The 16593-nt window shown below is 38.3% G+C and overlaps 1 protein-coding gene across 2 annotated transcripts in view; it reads right to left on the minus strand.

Annotated features, from left to right (window-relative positions):
• The window catches only part of PIGK (phosphatidylinositol glycan anchor biosynthesis class K), a 120663-nt gene that overhangs the window by 45391 nt on the left and 58679 nt on the right, over positions 1–16593 (minus strand). For both annotated transcript variants that reach the window (XR_014492150.1, XM_083359920.1), the window contains exon 10: positions 3980–4055. Coding sequence is in view for 1 of the 2 variants with exons in the window: in XM_083359920.1 (XP_083216046.1) it covers positions 3980–4055 (76 nt within the window). In the remaining variant the exon portion in view is untranslated. The remainder of the gene's footprint in view (positions 1–3979; positions 4056–16593) is intronic.

Here is a 16593-nt window from a genome sequence, read left to right on the forward strand (position 1 = left end):
GTGCTAAACTTTCTCCATTTGTAGACAGTCTGTCTTACCGTGGACACATGAACATCAAGGCTTTTGGAGATACTTTTGTAACCCTTTCCAGCTTCATGCAAGTCAACAATTCTTGATCGTAGGTCTTCTGAGAGCTCTTTTCTGCGAGGCATAGTTCACATCAGACAGTGCTTCTTGAGAGAGACCAGTAAACCCAAATCAGGTGTGTGTTTTTAAAGGGCAGGACAGCTGTCAGCAACACATCCAATATCATCACATTGATTGGAGTCAAGGTTGGCTCACTCCTGGCTCCAATTAGCTCTTGGAGAAGTCATTAGGCTAGGGGTTCACATACTTTTTCCACCATGCACTGTGAATGTTTACATGTTATGTTCAATTAAAACATGACAACAGCTAATGTTTGTGTAGTATTATTTTAAGCAGACTGTGTTTTTCTATTGTTGTGACTTACATGATGTTTAGAGCGCATTTTATGGCCAATTCATGCAAAACTGCACGTAATCCCAAAGGGTTCACATACTTTTTCTTGCAACTGTACAGTAGTTTGATAGTTGAAATATCACAGAAACGCTAACATTAAGGGGCTTATTTTTCCTTAAATTTTTTTTGCTATAACTTTAGTTTGTGTTCTGCTCCCTTATTTATATATACTACATTTCAAAACAATAACTTATCTATGTGAGAACTACTCTTAATATAATGACATTAATAATGGTTTCAACATACATCTGGCTGCCAATTTATTAAATATCTGTACAAATCTTACCCCATAGAAGATAATCCAGGCATCTAAGTACATGTTAAACCTTTTAATGAAAATGGATTTTATATTTACATTTTATTTAAATTTGTGCAACAAAACAAATGTTAAAATGTTGTGACTAAATTACATTGTATGACCTCAAGTGAAAACCTGTTTCTTATTCAGAGTTGATGTCCAAAATGTGATGTGAAAGTGGGTCACTCAAAAAGGCCACAATGCAACACTTAGAAAGGGCCAGAACAGTCAAGTAATTGCTGTGGTAGGATGTTTTGCCAAAGAATTACATAGTATGAATGTTTGCTGTTTGAAATATCTGAAATGCATGAAAAAAACCATTTCTCATTTCATTCAGCAATGCAATCCTCTGCAAAATGGCACAAGGCTGCCAAAATGAACCCACCGGTGTTATATTACTTTCATGTGCTGCAAAAATATTACTGTGACATTTCATCTGGACAACCATCTTAAAGGTTAATTCTGTTTCCTATCATAGCTATTCCTGTAGGTAAACCATTTGGTGCAGTTTCTATTTACCTATTCCAAACAATTGTCAACTGTTTCATTGCTCAGTCTCACTGTTAAGAACATATTGACTTACTGCCTACTCTGCTGTTTAATTCATTTATGCTTAGAGTCAGGCATGGAAAGAGAATTTGCAGTGTGACATCTGCAGGTTGCAGGGTCATTTGAGGCTCTGACAGCACCAAGGGAAATCCTGGCATATAAACTGGTCCTGATTTCTAATCTTCCATGTTCAAAACACATCAGTTATTCTTCCCAGAGGAGCCCAATTGAGCCTAAAGTTTTAAATTTCTTTTGGGTTTGAAATCTTGCAAGGAAGACCCGTATACTTCAAAGGTTTAAAACAAACCTTGTGTTTCTTTTCAGGTAAAGCTACCATTGCCTCCAGCAAGAAAATTCTAGCAACTCTGACTGAAAAGACTTAAGAATAATTAATATCCAGGGGATATTGCCCGCAATTTTGCCACTTAGCAACCTTCCATTTGTCCTCTTATCTACCCTTGTTGAAAGCCACAGCAGTTGTAGGTAATGGGTCATTTAGTTGACAGCATCTGGCTAGCTTGTCATCAATTAAATATGGTTAAAGTTGGAATAGGAAAGTTACACAAAAATGTCTGGCAACAATTGTGCTGAAAGGAGCCAGGAAGTGCTATTTTAAAGATATTCCATTTTTTTATTAGATGTGGCCAAGACAGATACACACATTGCCTAAACAGTGTTCAGGAATGTCGGGGCAGGGGAGGGGGAGGCTAAAAAGCCTAGATGGCAAGGACAATGTGTGATTAAAACCCTTCCTTTATTAAACATGTTTAGTGCAACACATCAATTGCGTGGTCATCAGCTTAATATTTTTTACTATCTTCTGCAGCTGTTCCTAGCATTGACCCCACTGTAGATAGGGTTGGATATTGGTTTTAACTTTGTTTTTATTGTTGTTTAATTATGTAAACTCTCATCACTTGGTTTGGCCAGAAGTTCACAAAAGTAAGTTAATTAATATTAATTATTATTTTATATTTTTGTAATGCTTTTCTTTGAAATAGTTGCATTCCAGGTTTTGAGTCCAAAGCTCTGCCTCTGGATTGCCTTCCTTAAATATTCTTATACCTTGTGATCAGATTATGGTTCTGTTTAAGCAATCATTGTAATTGGTATATTTCATCATTCTACCTCATAACTTTTATATGCTATATTTTATAGCCATACTCTGATACTAGTTTAATTCTATTGTGCTATATAGGCTCTAAATAATGTTTGTTGCTCAGAGTTCCATTCTGACACAGGGCAATAAATATTTTAAGCATAGGTACATCCATTTTTCAATAGTATAAGCTTATACTATAAGCTGAGATTTGGCTTATAGTATAAGATGGAAATCTTTCTCCTTAACTTAAAATTAAAACTGAAGAAACAAATTGTATATTAGCAAAACAGGCAAGCCAAATAAGCATGAAACGAGTGTGGCTAATTCTGTCTTCATGGGCAGTTTTCAAGTTGTTCTTAGCTGAGGTTTTAGATCTTTTTAACTCAATATTAATAATAGTATGCTATAATACTATATACCTATGCATAGAAAGTCATCAACATTGAGGTTTTCTTAACAATGGTTAACAACTCTTGTGAGAGAAAAGTCACTCAAGAAATTTATCTACAATTGGAAGTCCTTTTTGTAGGAATTGGGGGAAAAATGATGACATATGGATTAGACAATCTTTTTTTTTCATTTGGGGGAAAATGAACACTATTTTATAGTGTTAAACTAAGAGTTGAATATATTTGAAGTGGGAAGTCATTTTTTGTATATATTTTTATTTCCCTTTCTTTTTTCTTTATATTTTTCTGGACCTCCATTTCTCTCTCTCTCTCTCTCTCTCTCTCTCTCTCTCTCTCTCTCTCTCTCTCTCTTTCTTTCTTTCTGATTGTTAATTTTTATTTGTACATTTTGTAAAACACTTCATAAAATTATATAAAAATGATGTTTTCTTAATGATGCTATTGTTTGATCATTTCTGTTTTTCATGCTGGTGTTTGACTCAAATAAAGATGTTGCTAAGACCATCCTTCATATGACTCTGTTGTTAATCTAAAGAAGCAGAGAATACAGCACTACTAAAGAGAGAAATCAGGAGTATGCGCCTATTAAAAGCATGTGTTGTGCTTCTCATGCCTGATGAGGTATGCCACTGCTTTTGAGATAGGCAAGGTCAAGAAACAGAAGCAGTACAGATTCCATGAATGTTCTTCATTTTTCTAGGGTATAACAACAGAATCTTGAAATCTGTCAAACTTTCTCTCTGTCCCCTTTATTTCAAACAAAATCAAAGTGGAGTTATTTTTAGTTTCTCATGCTTTCTGCTTTCTTAGTAGTTGAGTTACCGTTTTTCCTCCCTTAATGTTTCACTGTCTTCTTTAACTTTATTGAAGTCAGATCTGTATTCTTTCACAGCCGTAAACTGTCGCTACCTCTACTTTGTAGCATAAATATTTATTAATTAAATGTTTACAATCAATTAGCTTGATACTTCAGAAGGGAAATTTTAGTAAGGATATTTAGCTGGGATTTTTTTTTCTTTTCAGTATTCTAAATAACGGCACTTCCTAAATGGAGATCTCTGCTTCCATACAATTTATGAATACAAGCATTTCATTTAAAAGATTGAAGTCTTATACAAATATCAATAAACAAAGTGATACCTGGTGAATTATTTGTGCTACTGGAAGCTGTTCTGCATATTTTAAAGGTTCCGTTGCTATTTCATCCATAACAGTCCTAAAAAAATCAAATCAGATATTAGAATAACGTAAAGAACAAAATCAAACAGAAACTATCATTAAATAACATACCTATGCCAAATCAAACTCAAATAATCAGCCATTGAAAAAAAATACTCAAGTTTCTAAGTCCCCTTTCTCTTTCTATGCTTGTGTGTGTGTGTGTGTGTGTGTGTGTGTGTGTGTGTGTGTGTGTTCGTGCGTGTGCACACACACACATATACACATACATATATCAGTCTAAATCCTTCCCACTTCAGAAAATTCTTGGAACAGCAGAGAGAAATTTTATCATCTCTAGATAGATGGGTGGCATCACTAGTTTTCCATTGAAAATCAATAGCTGCTACTTGCTCAGAAAGATTAACAAAACAATATTTTCAAGGGTGTTTTTTAAAAGAAGAGAAGTAGAACAGTAGAAAGGAGGGAGGGATAGATGAAGGTCCCAAAAAGCGCAGATCATATTTCTGATGAATGCTTGTGGTTACTTTTCTCCAAATAAAATATTTGTCGTTAAAATATTTAGATGAATTATTAGCAAAGCTGTGTAATTCTTTACAAGAGATTCTTTGCAAATTGTATTTCATAAAAAGCACTTCTCCTTGAATCATTAAAGCAGCTGCATCGTTTCCTAGACACTGGGATATTATAATAAACATGAAACCAAATGGCTGTGTGCATACACTCATGTCAAATGGCTATGTGAAAGGACACATGCAGAAACAGCTGAAAAAGCAGTTTCTGCAGCATGAAGACATTTGCTTTTTATGCCTTCCAGTGTGTTACAAAGCCCGTTGTTGAATTATTTGCCCAGTTGAAATTACTTAGAGAGTTAAGCCACTTTTTGTGGCTTTCCACAAAAAGCCTACTTATGTACATTGCAGGAAGAGAGAAAAAAAAACTTTTATTGATGTTGTATTTTATTTGAAACAAACATACTATGTACACAGTTCTACATTTTTATTATGCTGTCAGCTACATTAAGCAGTATGGTAAGATATAAGTAGCTTTAAAATCCTATATGAATTAAGAAAATTAATATTGCAATTCTTTTCTTCCATTGAGATGAAAAGAATTCTACATTTGTAAAAATTTCAACCTCCTATGTAATAAATAAAATATCCCAAGTGAAAAAAAGGCAACGAAAAGAAGTCACTGAACCATTTCAAACGTGAAGCATTATTTCAAAGCTTCTTTCCTCCTGCTCAGTTTGAGTGCTTTCTGCAAAAAAAGAGATACCGCAATTTTCTTTTAATGGTCAGTTATGAACTTTAAATGTAAAAGCCAATCAGAATGTAAGAGTTGGAAATAGCCTGAGTAATATTATTAACCACTGTAAGATTTCTGCACAATATCTTAAATTATTATAGGCCAATCTGCATTCTCATTGAATGCCTACTGTGATTACCCTGCCTACTAGGTCAAGATCTGCATTCTTCATCTTTATTAGGAAACAACAGTATAGTGTTTATGTAAATCAGCTGAGAACCCAGGAATTTTTTTTCCTACAATGGAGAGAGAGAATGGAAGACTTAAGGTCCAGCATGTAGCCTAAAATTAAAGCCTTTTGATATGTTTTAACTATATAGTATTAGAGCTAGACCTTGCTGGTCTTTTTTTCCCCAATGAGGTTGCTAGGTAACTGCTAAGTTATTTTCCCAGTGGGAAATGGCATGCACTGTCTCCCCCACTGAAATAATTCCACTTGAGCCAAAAGAGACTTCGCCAACTTTCCTACCTCCTGATACACCGAACTAAAACTATAATTGCCTCAGGCAACGTGGATTAGTACAGTCTGACTCTGAATCAGAGAGCCACCGATACACTTGTTTTGATAACCTGAAAAGTGAATTTATTGCAATTATCTACAGGGCTATGAAAATGGATGGAGGGGTAGACGGATGGACAGAAGCAATTTGCTTCATCCTGGTCTTAAAATCAATGTTCATCCTGCAATAGCAGAGTTGCACCGCCAGCACACCATCACTGTATCCTGCACCAATTACAAACTTGCGGGTCCTCTCTAAAAGTAGCCTCAGTACAATGGATTAGTCCAAAGGGGAGGTTATCATCACTACTGACTGAAACTATCCATTCATCTAGTAAGAGAATCACTGTAAAACAGTTTTCTCTCTTCCCACCCATAGATACTACTGTTGAGTCTTGAGCAGGATACCATAGCTGATGGTATTGAATAGAACCAAGAGGGTGCACGCCTCCCATTTAAGTCCTGGTAAAGGTCATTAACAGAGTAACCAATGCCATTTCTGTCCCATGAATTGCAATGGCTTCATGTAAAGTTAAAAAAGTGGGGATAGAGAATCAGATTCCAAGGAAACCCACAAGGAATGGTCTCCAGATCAGCCTCTCCTCCCTCAGAATCTTGCTCCAGGAAGGCTCTACTGTAAAATATTCCAAGACTACAGTAAAATATTTCCTCTAATCTCCAGCTCTTGCAGACAGTCTTGAAGGATACTAAACTCAATGATACTGAATACTTCTTTCATAGCTAACATCATCCTCTCCCGAAGTGAGGCCATGATAGTCTTCTGGTTCCATGTGGTTAAGTTTTTTTCAGGCCTACCGGTAGGTCCAGCCCAAGGTAACAGAGGTAATTCTAAAGAACACTCTTATTACTGTATCTGCATCAAAGTCTAAGTCAAAAGAAGTCCCAAATAACATGATCAGACATTGCACAGTGACTGCCAGATGCAAAGAATCAGTACCATTTGTAAGGCTGCAGCATAGATGATTTATTCAAGCCTATATACAAGAGTCTGATGAATTAAAGTTAAACACTAGATTGGTGCCAGATAAAGGGCTACGGAATTCAGGAGTGTGTGGACGTGGAAAGCTTGTGGGAATGCAATGACTCTAAATTGATAACATGTTTATCTCCACCCCAGCTCTACCTGCTCTTCTCATACAGACTCACTACATCAGACTCTTACAGCCCCTACATCTCTGGAGAATCAAGACTATGGCAAATAGCAACCTAAACTGCAAAATCTGATATAAACTGGTCACAACAGCCAGGTAAGACCTACTGATCTGTCCTCAAAAAGGAATAAGCATCCCCAGCAAAGAGGACTGGCAGCTATTCTCCTGATGTAATAAGACAGAAAAAAAATTATCCTTCACCTCTTTTAAATTCGTTTTTTTTTACAGACTGCAATTACAAGACGGGGGGGGGGGGGAACAACAACTCTAAGCTCTCTCAAGTAACATTCCTGGTGAGTTTAGAAGGTTCTGTCAACAAACCAAAAAAAAAAGGGGGGGGGGAATCATATCTCATTCTGAAAATTGCAGTTTCCTACAGTTGCTTACAACATGTCAAATTGCCATCTACTGAAGAATAGTGGAAAAATTTCTCTTTTTTTCAATTTGCTTGTATTTGGAATATAATCAATTCCATTCTCTATGTCATTTACTTTCTGACTGTCATTTACTTTCTCCCTGCTGTTAATACAGTCTTTATTAACAAGATGAGGAAAAAAATATTTATTAAAATTAAAGCTACTGTTTCGAGAGTGCCATATTATACGAAGAGCCCTATCAAAAATGAAGATATCAATTTAAAGTCTTCAAACAGCATGAACATAGCACTTTGCACATCCATTAGTAGTAACTAATGAAGTTCTATTTATAACTTTGTCCAACATTACTGAAAGTAAACTGCTCAATTTACTTCAAGGATAATTGCTCTGGAAAACAAGTGATTTAATGTAATCTCAATTTAAAGGTTTTTTAAAAAAATTATTTTAGACAGCATGCTGGCTTAAAACACAACCTTACTTTAGTGAGAGTCAAATGTAGTTCTACTTTACAGCTGATAAGCGTTTTCAATCAGATGAGCATCTCTTGTTGAAAATGCTATAAGAAAGAAAGGTCTGCTTATCTTGGAAGAAAATTGCACAACCAAGTGTTTATGCTGCTGTTTGAAAACCCTCTAGAGGTGCATTTTAATATAGCAAGTGCTCTCTAAGAACCCAAAGATTTATAAAAGGTTTTGGAAATTTGAGAGCTATCTGAGATGAGAGAACAATTCCTTAGAATGCAGCATGCCTCACTCGGGAGATTGTAGCTGATTTTTAATAATTCAAAACCTACAGTCGCTCGTATCTCAGTAAATAATCTGTGTATTATTTTTATAAAATTAATCATAATATATTTGCTCTGCAAAACAATGCCAAGATTTAATGAAGTATTTGTAGCATCTTTTTATCACTGTTTGATGCTGCGAGATTATTATTTTTTCTGAAGCTTTTTACTTTGCAGCTTATCATTTCAATTATTCTGGTGACACATTTTTTTCAGGTCAATGTATACCCTACTTATACCCTTTGCCTCCAGATTTCACACAATTTGTTTACTTGTGTGTATTTGCAGTAGACACTACTCAATATAGTTTGTGACTAAATGTTAAATTGAAAAGATAGAACAATCTTAAATCCTACAATATAATACAGAAAATGCATTTTCTTTTGATTGGTCTCTTAGGGACAAAATGCTAAGCACTTTTTAGAAATATAATAGCCACAGTCCAGCACATTCAGCACATCCTACACATAAAGCCTATTATTCAATTAAAGGTTTTTCAACTGATCGATAATCTTGATTTAAACTAAATAATTAAATCACATAGCAATAAATAAACTTAACATACTTAATGGATCTCTGCCTATTTATAATGTTAAATTTAGTTTGGTAGTGAAAGAGATCTCAAGAAAAAATAGAAAAGCAGTGAGATTTATTTCAATGAAAACCTGCAATATATCACACAATCAACTTGTTTCCTTACCAGTTAAGTCGTCCACAAGGTAAGATTATAATTAGCATGATTTTATACACTAGCACTATAAACAGTTTTCTGCAATCTTTGGTCACACTATTCATTCATTCATTCTCCTATTAATTATGGAGTAATTTAATGTAAAATTGTCCCATAAGTGTCCTATTTTCTAAGGAACTTACAGTGTTCTAAACCAATCACTTAAGGGAGATATTCTTATGTCAAATTTAACATGAAAACAAACTATCTCCCTTTGACATAGTAGCCCTAGTGTCACTTGATTTGCTAACAATAGAAATTAGAAAATACAAAACATACAAATACATTTCCATATTTGGTTGACACCCAAGCCCCAAAATTTTTATTCCGATTATATTCCCTTTAAAAAGATTTCCATATTCTCATCCTATGTGGGTACTTGCAATCTAGAAGAAAAATGTAGATGGTACTACTTGCTTCCTTTTTTTCATTTGTAGTAATTTATATATGTATGTTATATATCTCTGCTACTGTTTATATGTTAATTTAAAAACCCAGAAATATCCTCTCGCTTGAGAACAGAAAAACATGATTTTCTTAATGAATCTCAACAAAATCAGGTGCTCGGGATGAAGTGGAAGAAATACTCTTCCGCTACCAGTTTTTTTTTAAAAAAAACACACACACAATATCATAATATTTCCAAAGTTCATTTGATCTGGAGAACAGAAAGCAACACAACTTAATCATAATGTTAGCAACCCTTCTCCCTTTTGCAAACCTCCTTCCTCACTCTTTTCTATTTAGTAGAAAAATGTACTGGTTCATAAATAATCAGATATAGCTATAAAACTGCAGTGCTGCAAGAAAGAAAGCACGTCTTTGAAATATTACATCTGCACTGTGACTTTGCAATCAAGCATAGTTAAATCTCAACAAAGTCTTAGTCTAAACATGAGTTTCAGGCAAGGAATAGCTTCAGATAGATGTTTGCCAAGCTGTACGATCAGACTGCATGGTAGTTATCAGATCAGAATATCTATTAAAAAACAAGAAGATTACTTGGGCCTTTCAACTTAGAATTAAATGATCAGAAAGAATGATAACTGTAGAAATTTGATTAGGAAATGAAAGAAGTAGAAAGGAGAACAAAAAGTTATACAAAGAAAAAAGACAGAATAGTCTAACTGGGCCATAGTCCAAAACATTTGCATTTGCATTTGCACTGAGGCCTGTGTAAATGTGTACATTTCAAGTTTTTGATTTTATAACAATATGTTCAAAAACACCAGCAAAAGGCAGATGAAATTATAAATAGATGAAAACTTCTGATTTTAAAGTCTCAGGGCACACTAAGAAAGGTTGTACCTCCCATTTACAGATAGAAGAGAACATAGAAGGAATGTGAAAACAAATTCCCTAATGTTAGTCCCTGGTGGCAGCTGCTCACTATGTAAATAAAAACAAGAGTTTTAAAAAATCACAAACATCTTTAGAAGACCAAGAAATACCTTCATACATTTGAATATGAGAAAGAGTTTACATGGGCCACAATATAATCATATTTCACTTTCAGGCATCAGGCAGTATACCAGTGGTGGCGAACCTATAGGACACGTGCCAGACAGAGGTGGCACTCAGAGCCCTCTCTGTGGGCACGTGCACCATGCCCCGGAGATGGCAACTGTCCCTCTTCAACCAACCACCTGCTAATTCGCCAAGGTCCCACGTGGCCGGATGCATCCTGGCACGGCTAGTTTCTCTTCCCCTCGTCCCGTCCCTCCTGGCATTGCATGCTCTCCTTTTCCCAGGCACGACCCACTGCATCGCCTCCTCAGCTGTCGGCTGGCCATCCAGCTCAGAGGTTGCTTCTTTGAACTGCTGGCGGGCTGCGGAGCCCCAGGTTGAGGGGCTAGCAGGCTGTGGCTGCTGACAGACACTGTCAGGCCCCATGCGCTCGCTGGCCTGGGTGTAAGGGCCGATGGTGTCAAGCAGCAGCTGCCCCAGCCTTTGCCTTGCCCCATGGCAATGGTACCCCTGCCCTGCCTTGCTTCACCCCACATAATGAGCCTCCTGTCTACTGCCCCACCTGCCAGAGACCTCCTGGATCTCCCCCAACCCTGCCCAGCCCCCACAAGCATCCCCCCCACAAGCAACATTGAGGTGACCACACCCACCTTAGCTACACCCACCCAATCTGCCATGACCACCACAGCCACGCCCACCCAGTGGGCCATGCCCACCTGGCACCCGGCGATAAATAAGTGGGTTTTGGGTTGCAGTTTGCGCACTCGGTCTCTAAAAGGTTCGCCATCACTGCACTATAACTTTAGAAGAGTTATTTGGGATTTTTCCAACGGTGTCTAACCCCAAGAATTCAAAAGCACAAACACATATTTGCACAACTATTTAATTTCTGGAAGTAGTTTAAATATTAATATGTTTTTCCATAGCCTAGCATGCTTTAGATGTAGTGCATCTACATCTTGTACAATTCCTCACAACTTCCTGCCAGCTTCCAACAACCAAAGTCAGTGGGGAAGCTGGCAGGAAATTGCAAGTTCCAGATGGCTTGCAAGCATATCAACAGGAAAGTAAGTGGCTGCTGCCAAGTGGGAGAGGGAGTCAAGGAGGCATGGCACAAGCACACATGGGTTGGGATGGCTGCCACTGGATGAGAAAGAATGAATCACGAGATGCACAAGTAGCCAAGGAGATCTGGTAACTGCTGCTGGGTAGGGAAGAGTGCATGAGTAGCCAGAAAGATGTGGTGGGAGCACAAGGCGTGGAGATGGGAGTGTAGGTAGCCAGTGAAGAAACAACACAGGCACTGGAATCTGGGGAGGTGTGCAAGTGAGAGAAATTTACTCAAGCAACTTTATTTATTTATTTATTTATTTATTTTAATTCCATTTATATCCCGCCCTTCTCCGAAGACTCAGGGCGGCTTACAAGCTTAGCAGTAGCCTTCATTCTATGTATATGCCTGCTTATTAGGGCTTTCACATACCCCCCAAGCGGCATTATTACAAAGTCAGCTTAATTGCCCCCAACAATCTGGGTCCTCATTTTACCTACCTCGGAAGGATGGAAGGCTGAGTCAACCTTGAGCCTGGTGGGATGCGAACCTGCACTAATTGCAGGCAGCTGGTGTTACTTAAGGAGGCATTAGCCCACTGCTCCACCAAGGCTCTTACAACCTTCCACACTGACTTTGCTTGCAAGAAGCTGGCAGATGACAACCAATGAAATGTCAACCAATGGCCAAGTGCAAGATGATGATCACATGATCATGGGATTGCTGGGACAACTGGAACTATGAGGGCTGTTTGTGTCCACCATTTGTAATTTCAAAGGATGGTTTAATGGGGAGTACATATATTTAAAACAGGCATAAATATAGCCAATAACTATTTAAAAAATATTTATGACAGAGAAGCAAAAATAGAAAGGGGAAGGGAAAAACACCAGCCTCCTTGTAAGTAAGCCATAGTTCCTGGGGCTTGTAGACTCAGGGCGGTGAGCTTAAAGGCTGCACTACCAAAATAGCGGGTGTGGAAGTCGGAGAAGGCAGAGAAAGATGACAGATACTAGAGAAGGATGATGAAGAGGAAATGCTGGAAATTTTCTTCCCAAAGCCTATACAGACTCTCTCACCCATGTATGCTGCCCAGTTGGGCCCAGACCCATTGGTCATGCACTAAACAGAGCTGGTTCATCTACCAGATTTCCTTATGAAAGAAAAAGGAGCCAGAGTCTTCACAAGAAGACACCATCTGTCCCATTTTCTTCCGTTGGTATGATATTGAGAATTTTTCCTTTTTATGTGCTTGGTTTGAACCTCTGGCACCCCAAGAGGCTGTTTTGTTTGCAACCCTTGATCCCAAATGCTTAAGTATCTGGGAGGAATAAACTGCAGCAGGTTTTCTGTATTTTGGGACTCCTGCGTTTGTTGTCGCTATTCATGAGTCAGTCCCCTGCTTCTCTGGCGACAAGGGACTTTACCACAAAGATATACACAACACACCCATCATCTTGTCCCAGGGGATGTTGAAAAATCTAGGTCCTGAGGAAGAGCCAATTGAAAAGAAGGAAAGAAATCAGATGAAATTTGATAGCTGTGAGAAAATAAATCTTGCAAATGTATTTTAGAGACATACTTCTTAAAAGAGCAAGCTAATGTGCAGGCATAACAAAAGGAAAATATTGCCTCTTTTGCATTCATAACCAGTTCCATTAAGTGAATGCTATGCATTATGTGAAACGTAGTATTATACTAACAGAATAGTGCTGTTTTGAACATTCTCAGTATACGTACACATTATATATTCCATGGCAATTCTAAACAATTGGACCTAATGCAATTTTGCTTTTGACTGGTATCTAAATGCTCATTGTACGTGGAGAACAAGTATTTGGCTCCATGTGGTTTTGTAAACAATTCCCTCAAGTTCTCAAAACACGCTTTATTGAAGCAAAAGCAATCCCTATAGCAATATATCATGTTCCTATCGCCAACAAATCAATAGATTCTCACTCATATTTTTTTTTGGTTCTCAAGAGCAGCATTAAAAAAAAATCCAAATCCAGAACTGGCATTTTAAAAAACCTGACATATTACAGATGATGCTATAAGTACATATTTTGGACAACACTAATGCAAGAGGGACACGGTGGCTCAGTCGGTTAGGACGCTGAGCTTGTCAGTCAGATGGTCGGCAGTTTGGCGGGTCAAATCCTGAGTGCCGCGTAACAGAGTGAGCGCCTGTTACTCGTCCCAGCTTCTGCCAACCTAGCAGTTCGAAAGCACATAAAAATGCAAGTAGAAAAATAGGGACCAATACGGTGGGAAGGTAACAACGTTCTGTGTGCCTTTGGCGTCTAGTCATGCCGGCCGCATGACCACGGAGACGTCCTCAGACAAGCGGCTCTTCGGCTTTGAAACGGAGATGAGCACCGGCCCCTAGAGTCGGAAATGACTAGCACGCATGTGCGGGGGAACCTTTACCTTAACGCAAGAGGATCTTTCATCCAATCCTTAGCAATGTTGAAAACTACCCTATGCTGAATCAGATCTAGCCCAAAATTCTTATTTTGGGAGCATTTCAGAAAGGGCTTTTTCTATACCTACCTGGAATCACTGGCAACTAACCAAGACAGATCCTCATTTTTCATGGGACAATGGAACCAATTAAGTGCCAAACGCTTGTTCTATCATTGGACTTCCTTTCTTCTGGACACAGTTTTTTTCAGACTCTCTCAGTATTTATTGTAATTGAGCTTTACATTTGTCTCTATAATTATGGTCACTTAAGACTTTCCTTTAATTGAAGTTTAAAACTTATTGTGAAATTAGCAAACTGGTTAAGAGAAAACCTGCTCAGCCTTAACCTGACCTGAAAGGTCCTGGCATCAATTTTCTAAAATATGTAATGCAGTAAACCGTAATCGCCTTAAGAACACTTTCTGGTGGCAAAATGGATGTCAGAATATTCTACAACAGTCCAAATCAAGTTCACCCTGACAATGTCAAAGAAGTTAATCTATAGAAAACAACATCATATCACCTTATATGCTTGAAAAACAGTACTTTTAATTCCATGTAAATACTGTTGTTGTTGTTGTTAGTTGCAAAGTCATATCCGACCCATCGCAACCCCATGGACAATGTTCCTCCAGGCCTTCCTGTCCTCTACCATCTTCTGGAGTCCATTTAGGCTCACGCCTACTGCTTCAGTGACTCCATCCAGCCACCACATTCTCTGTCGTCCCCTTCTTCTATTGCCCACAACCTTTCCCAGCATTAGGCTCTTCTCCAGTGAGTCCTTCCTTCTCATTAGGTGGCCAAAGTATTTGAGTTTAAACTTCAGGATCCGGCCTTCTAAAGAGCAGTCAGGGTTGATCTCCTCTAGGACTGATCGGTTTGATCGCCTTGCAATCCAAGGGACTTGCAGGAGTCTTCTCCAGCACCAGAGTTCAAAGGCTTCAATTTTTTGGCGCTCAGCCTTTCTTATGGTCCAACTTTCACAGCCATACATTGCAACTGGGAAGACCATAGCCTTGACTATACGCACTTTTGTTGGCAGGATGATGTCTCTGCTTTTTAGTGTGCTGTCTAGATTTGCCATGGCTTTCCTCCCCAGGAGCAAGCGTCTTTTAATTTCTTGGCTGCAGTCCTGATCTGCAGTGATCTTGGAGCCCAGGAAAATAAAATCTGTCATTACCTCCATTTCTTCCCCATCTATTTGCCAGGAATTGAGAGGGCCGGATGCCATGATCTAGGTTTTCTTAATGTTTAGTTTCATCCCAACTTTTGCATTCTCCTTCTTCACTCGCAACAAGAGGCTCTTTAGTTCCTCTTCACTTTCTGCCATTAGAGTGGTATCATCTGCATATCTTAGGTTGTTGATATTACTCTCGGCAATCTTAATTCCAACTTTTGATTCATCTAACCCTGACTTTCTCATGATGTGCTCTACATATAAGTTAAACAGGCAGGGTGATAGTATACAGCCTTGCCGGACTCCTTTCCCAATTTTGAACCAATCAGTGGTTCCGTGTCCAGTTCTCACTGTTGCTTCTTGACCTGCACATAGGTTTCTCAAGAGACAAATAAGATGGTCTGGTACTCCCATCTCTTTTAAGAACGTGCCACAGTTTGTTGTGATCCACACAATCAAATGCTTTAGCATAGTCAATGAAGCAGTAGTAGATTTTTTCTGGAACTCCCTAGCTTTCACCATGATCCAGGGTACGTTGGCAATTTGATCTCTAGTTCCTCTACCTCTTCGAAATCCTCCCTGTACTTCTGGTAGTTCTCAATCCACATACTGCTGGAGTCTAGCTTGTAGGATTTTAAGCATAACTTTACTAGCATGAGAAATGAGTGCAATGGTGCGATAGTTTGAACATTCTTTGGCACTGCCTTTCTTTGGAATTGGAATGTAAACTGATCTTTTCCAAATCCTGTGGCCACTGTTGAGTTTTCCAAATTTGCTGGCATATTGAGTGTAGCACTTTTACTACATCGTCTTTTAAGATTTTGAATAGCTCAGCTGGAATACTGTCACCTCCACTAGCTTTGTTGTTGCTCACCTTTCTTAAGGCCCACTTCACTTCACATTCTAGGATGTCTGGCTCGAGGTCAGTGACCACCTCATTGTGATTATCAGGGATGTTAAGCTCATTCTTGTATAGTTCTTCTGTGTAATTTTGCCACCTCTTCTTAATCTCTTCTGCCTCTGTTAGGTCCCTGCCATTTTGGTCCTTTATCATGCTCATTTTTGCATGAAACGTTCCCTTCATCGCTCCAATTTTCTTGAAAAGATCTCTGGTTCTCCCTAGTCTACTGTTTTCTTCTATTTCTTTGCACTGTTCATTTAAGAAGGCATTCTTATCTCTTCTAGCTATTCTGTGGAATTCTGCATGCTGTATCTTTCTTTTTCTCCCTTGTCTTTCGCTTCCCTCCTGTCCTCAGCTATTTGCAAAGCTTCCTCAGACAGATATTTTGCTTTCTTGCATTTTTTTTTCTTTGGGATGGTTATAGTTGCTACTTCTTGTACAATGTTGCAAACTTCTATCCATAGTTCTTCAGGCACTCTGTCTATCAGATCTAATTCCTTAAATCTATTTGTCACCTCAACTGTATATTCGTCAGGGATATGATTTAGTTCATACCTGAGTGGCCTAGTGCTTTTCCCTACTTTCTTCAGTTTAAGCCTAAATTTTGCAACGAGGAGGTCATGGTCTGAGCCACAGTCAGCTC

Source organism: Vipera ursinii (genome assembly GCF_947247035.1).
Source record: "Vipera ursinii genome assembly, chromosome: 3".
Classification (NCBI taxonomy): Eukaryota; Metazoa; Chordata; class Lepidosauria; order Squamata; family Viperidae; genus Vipera; species Vipera ursinii.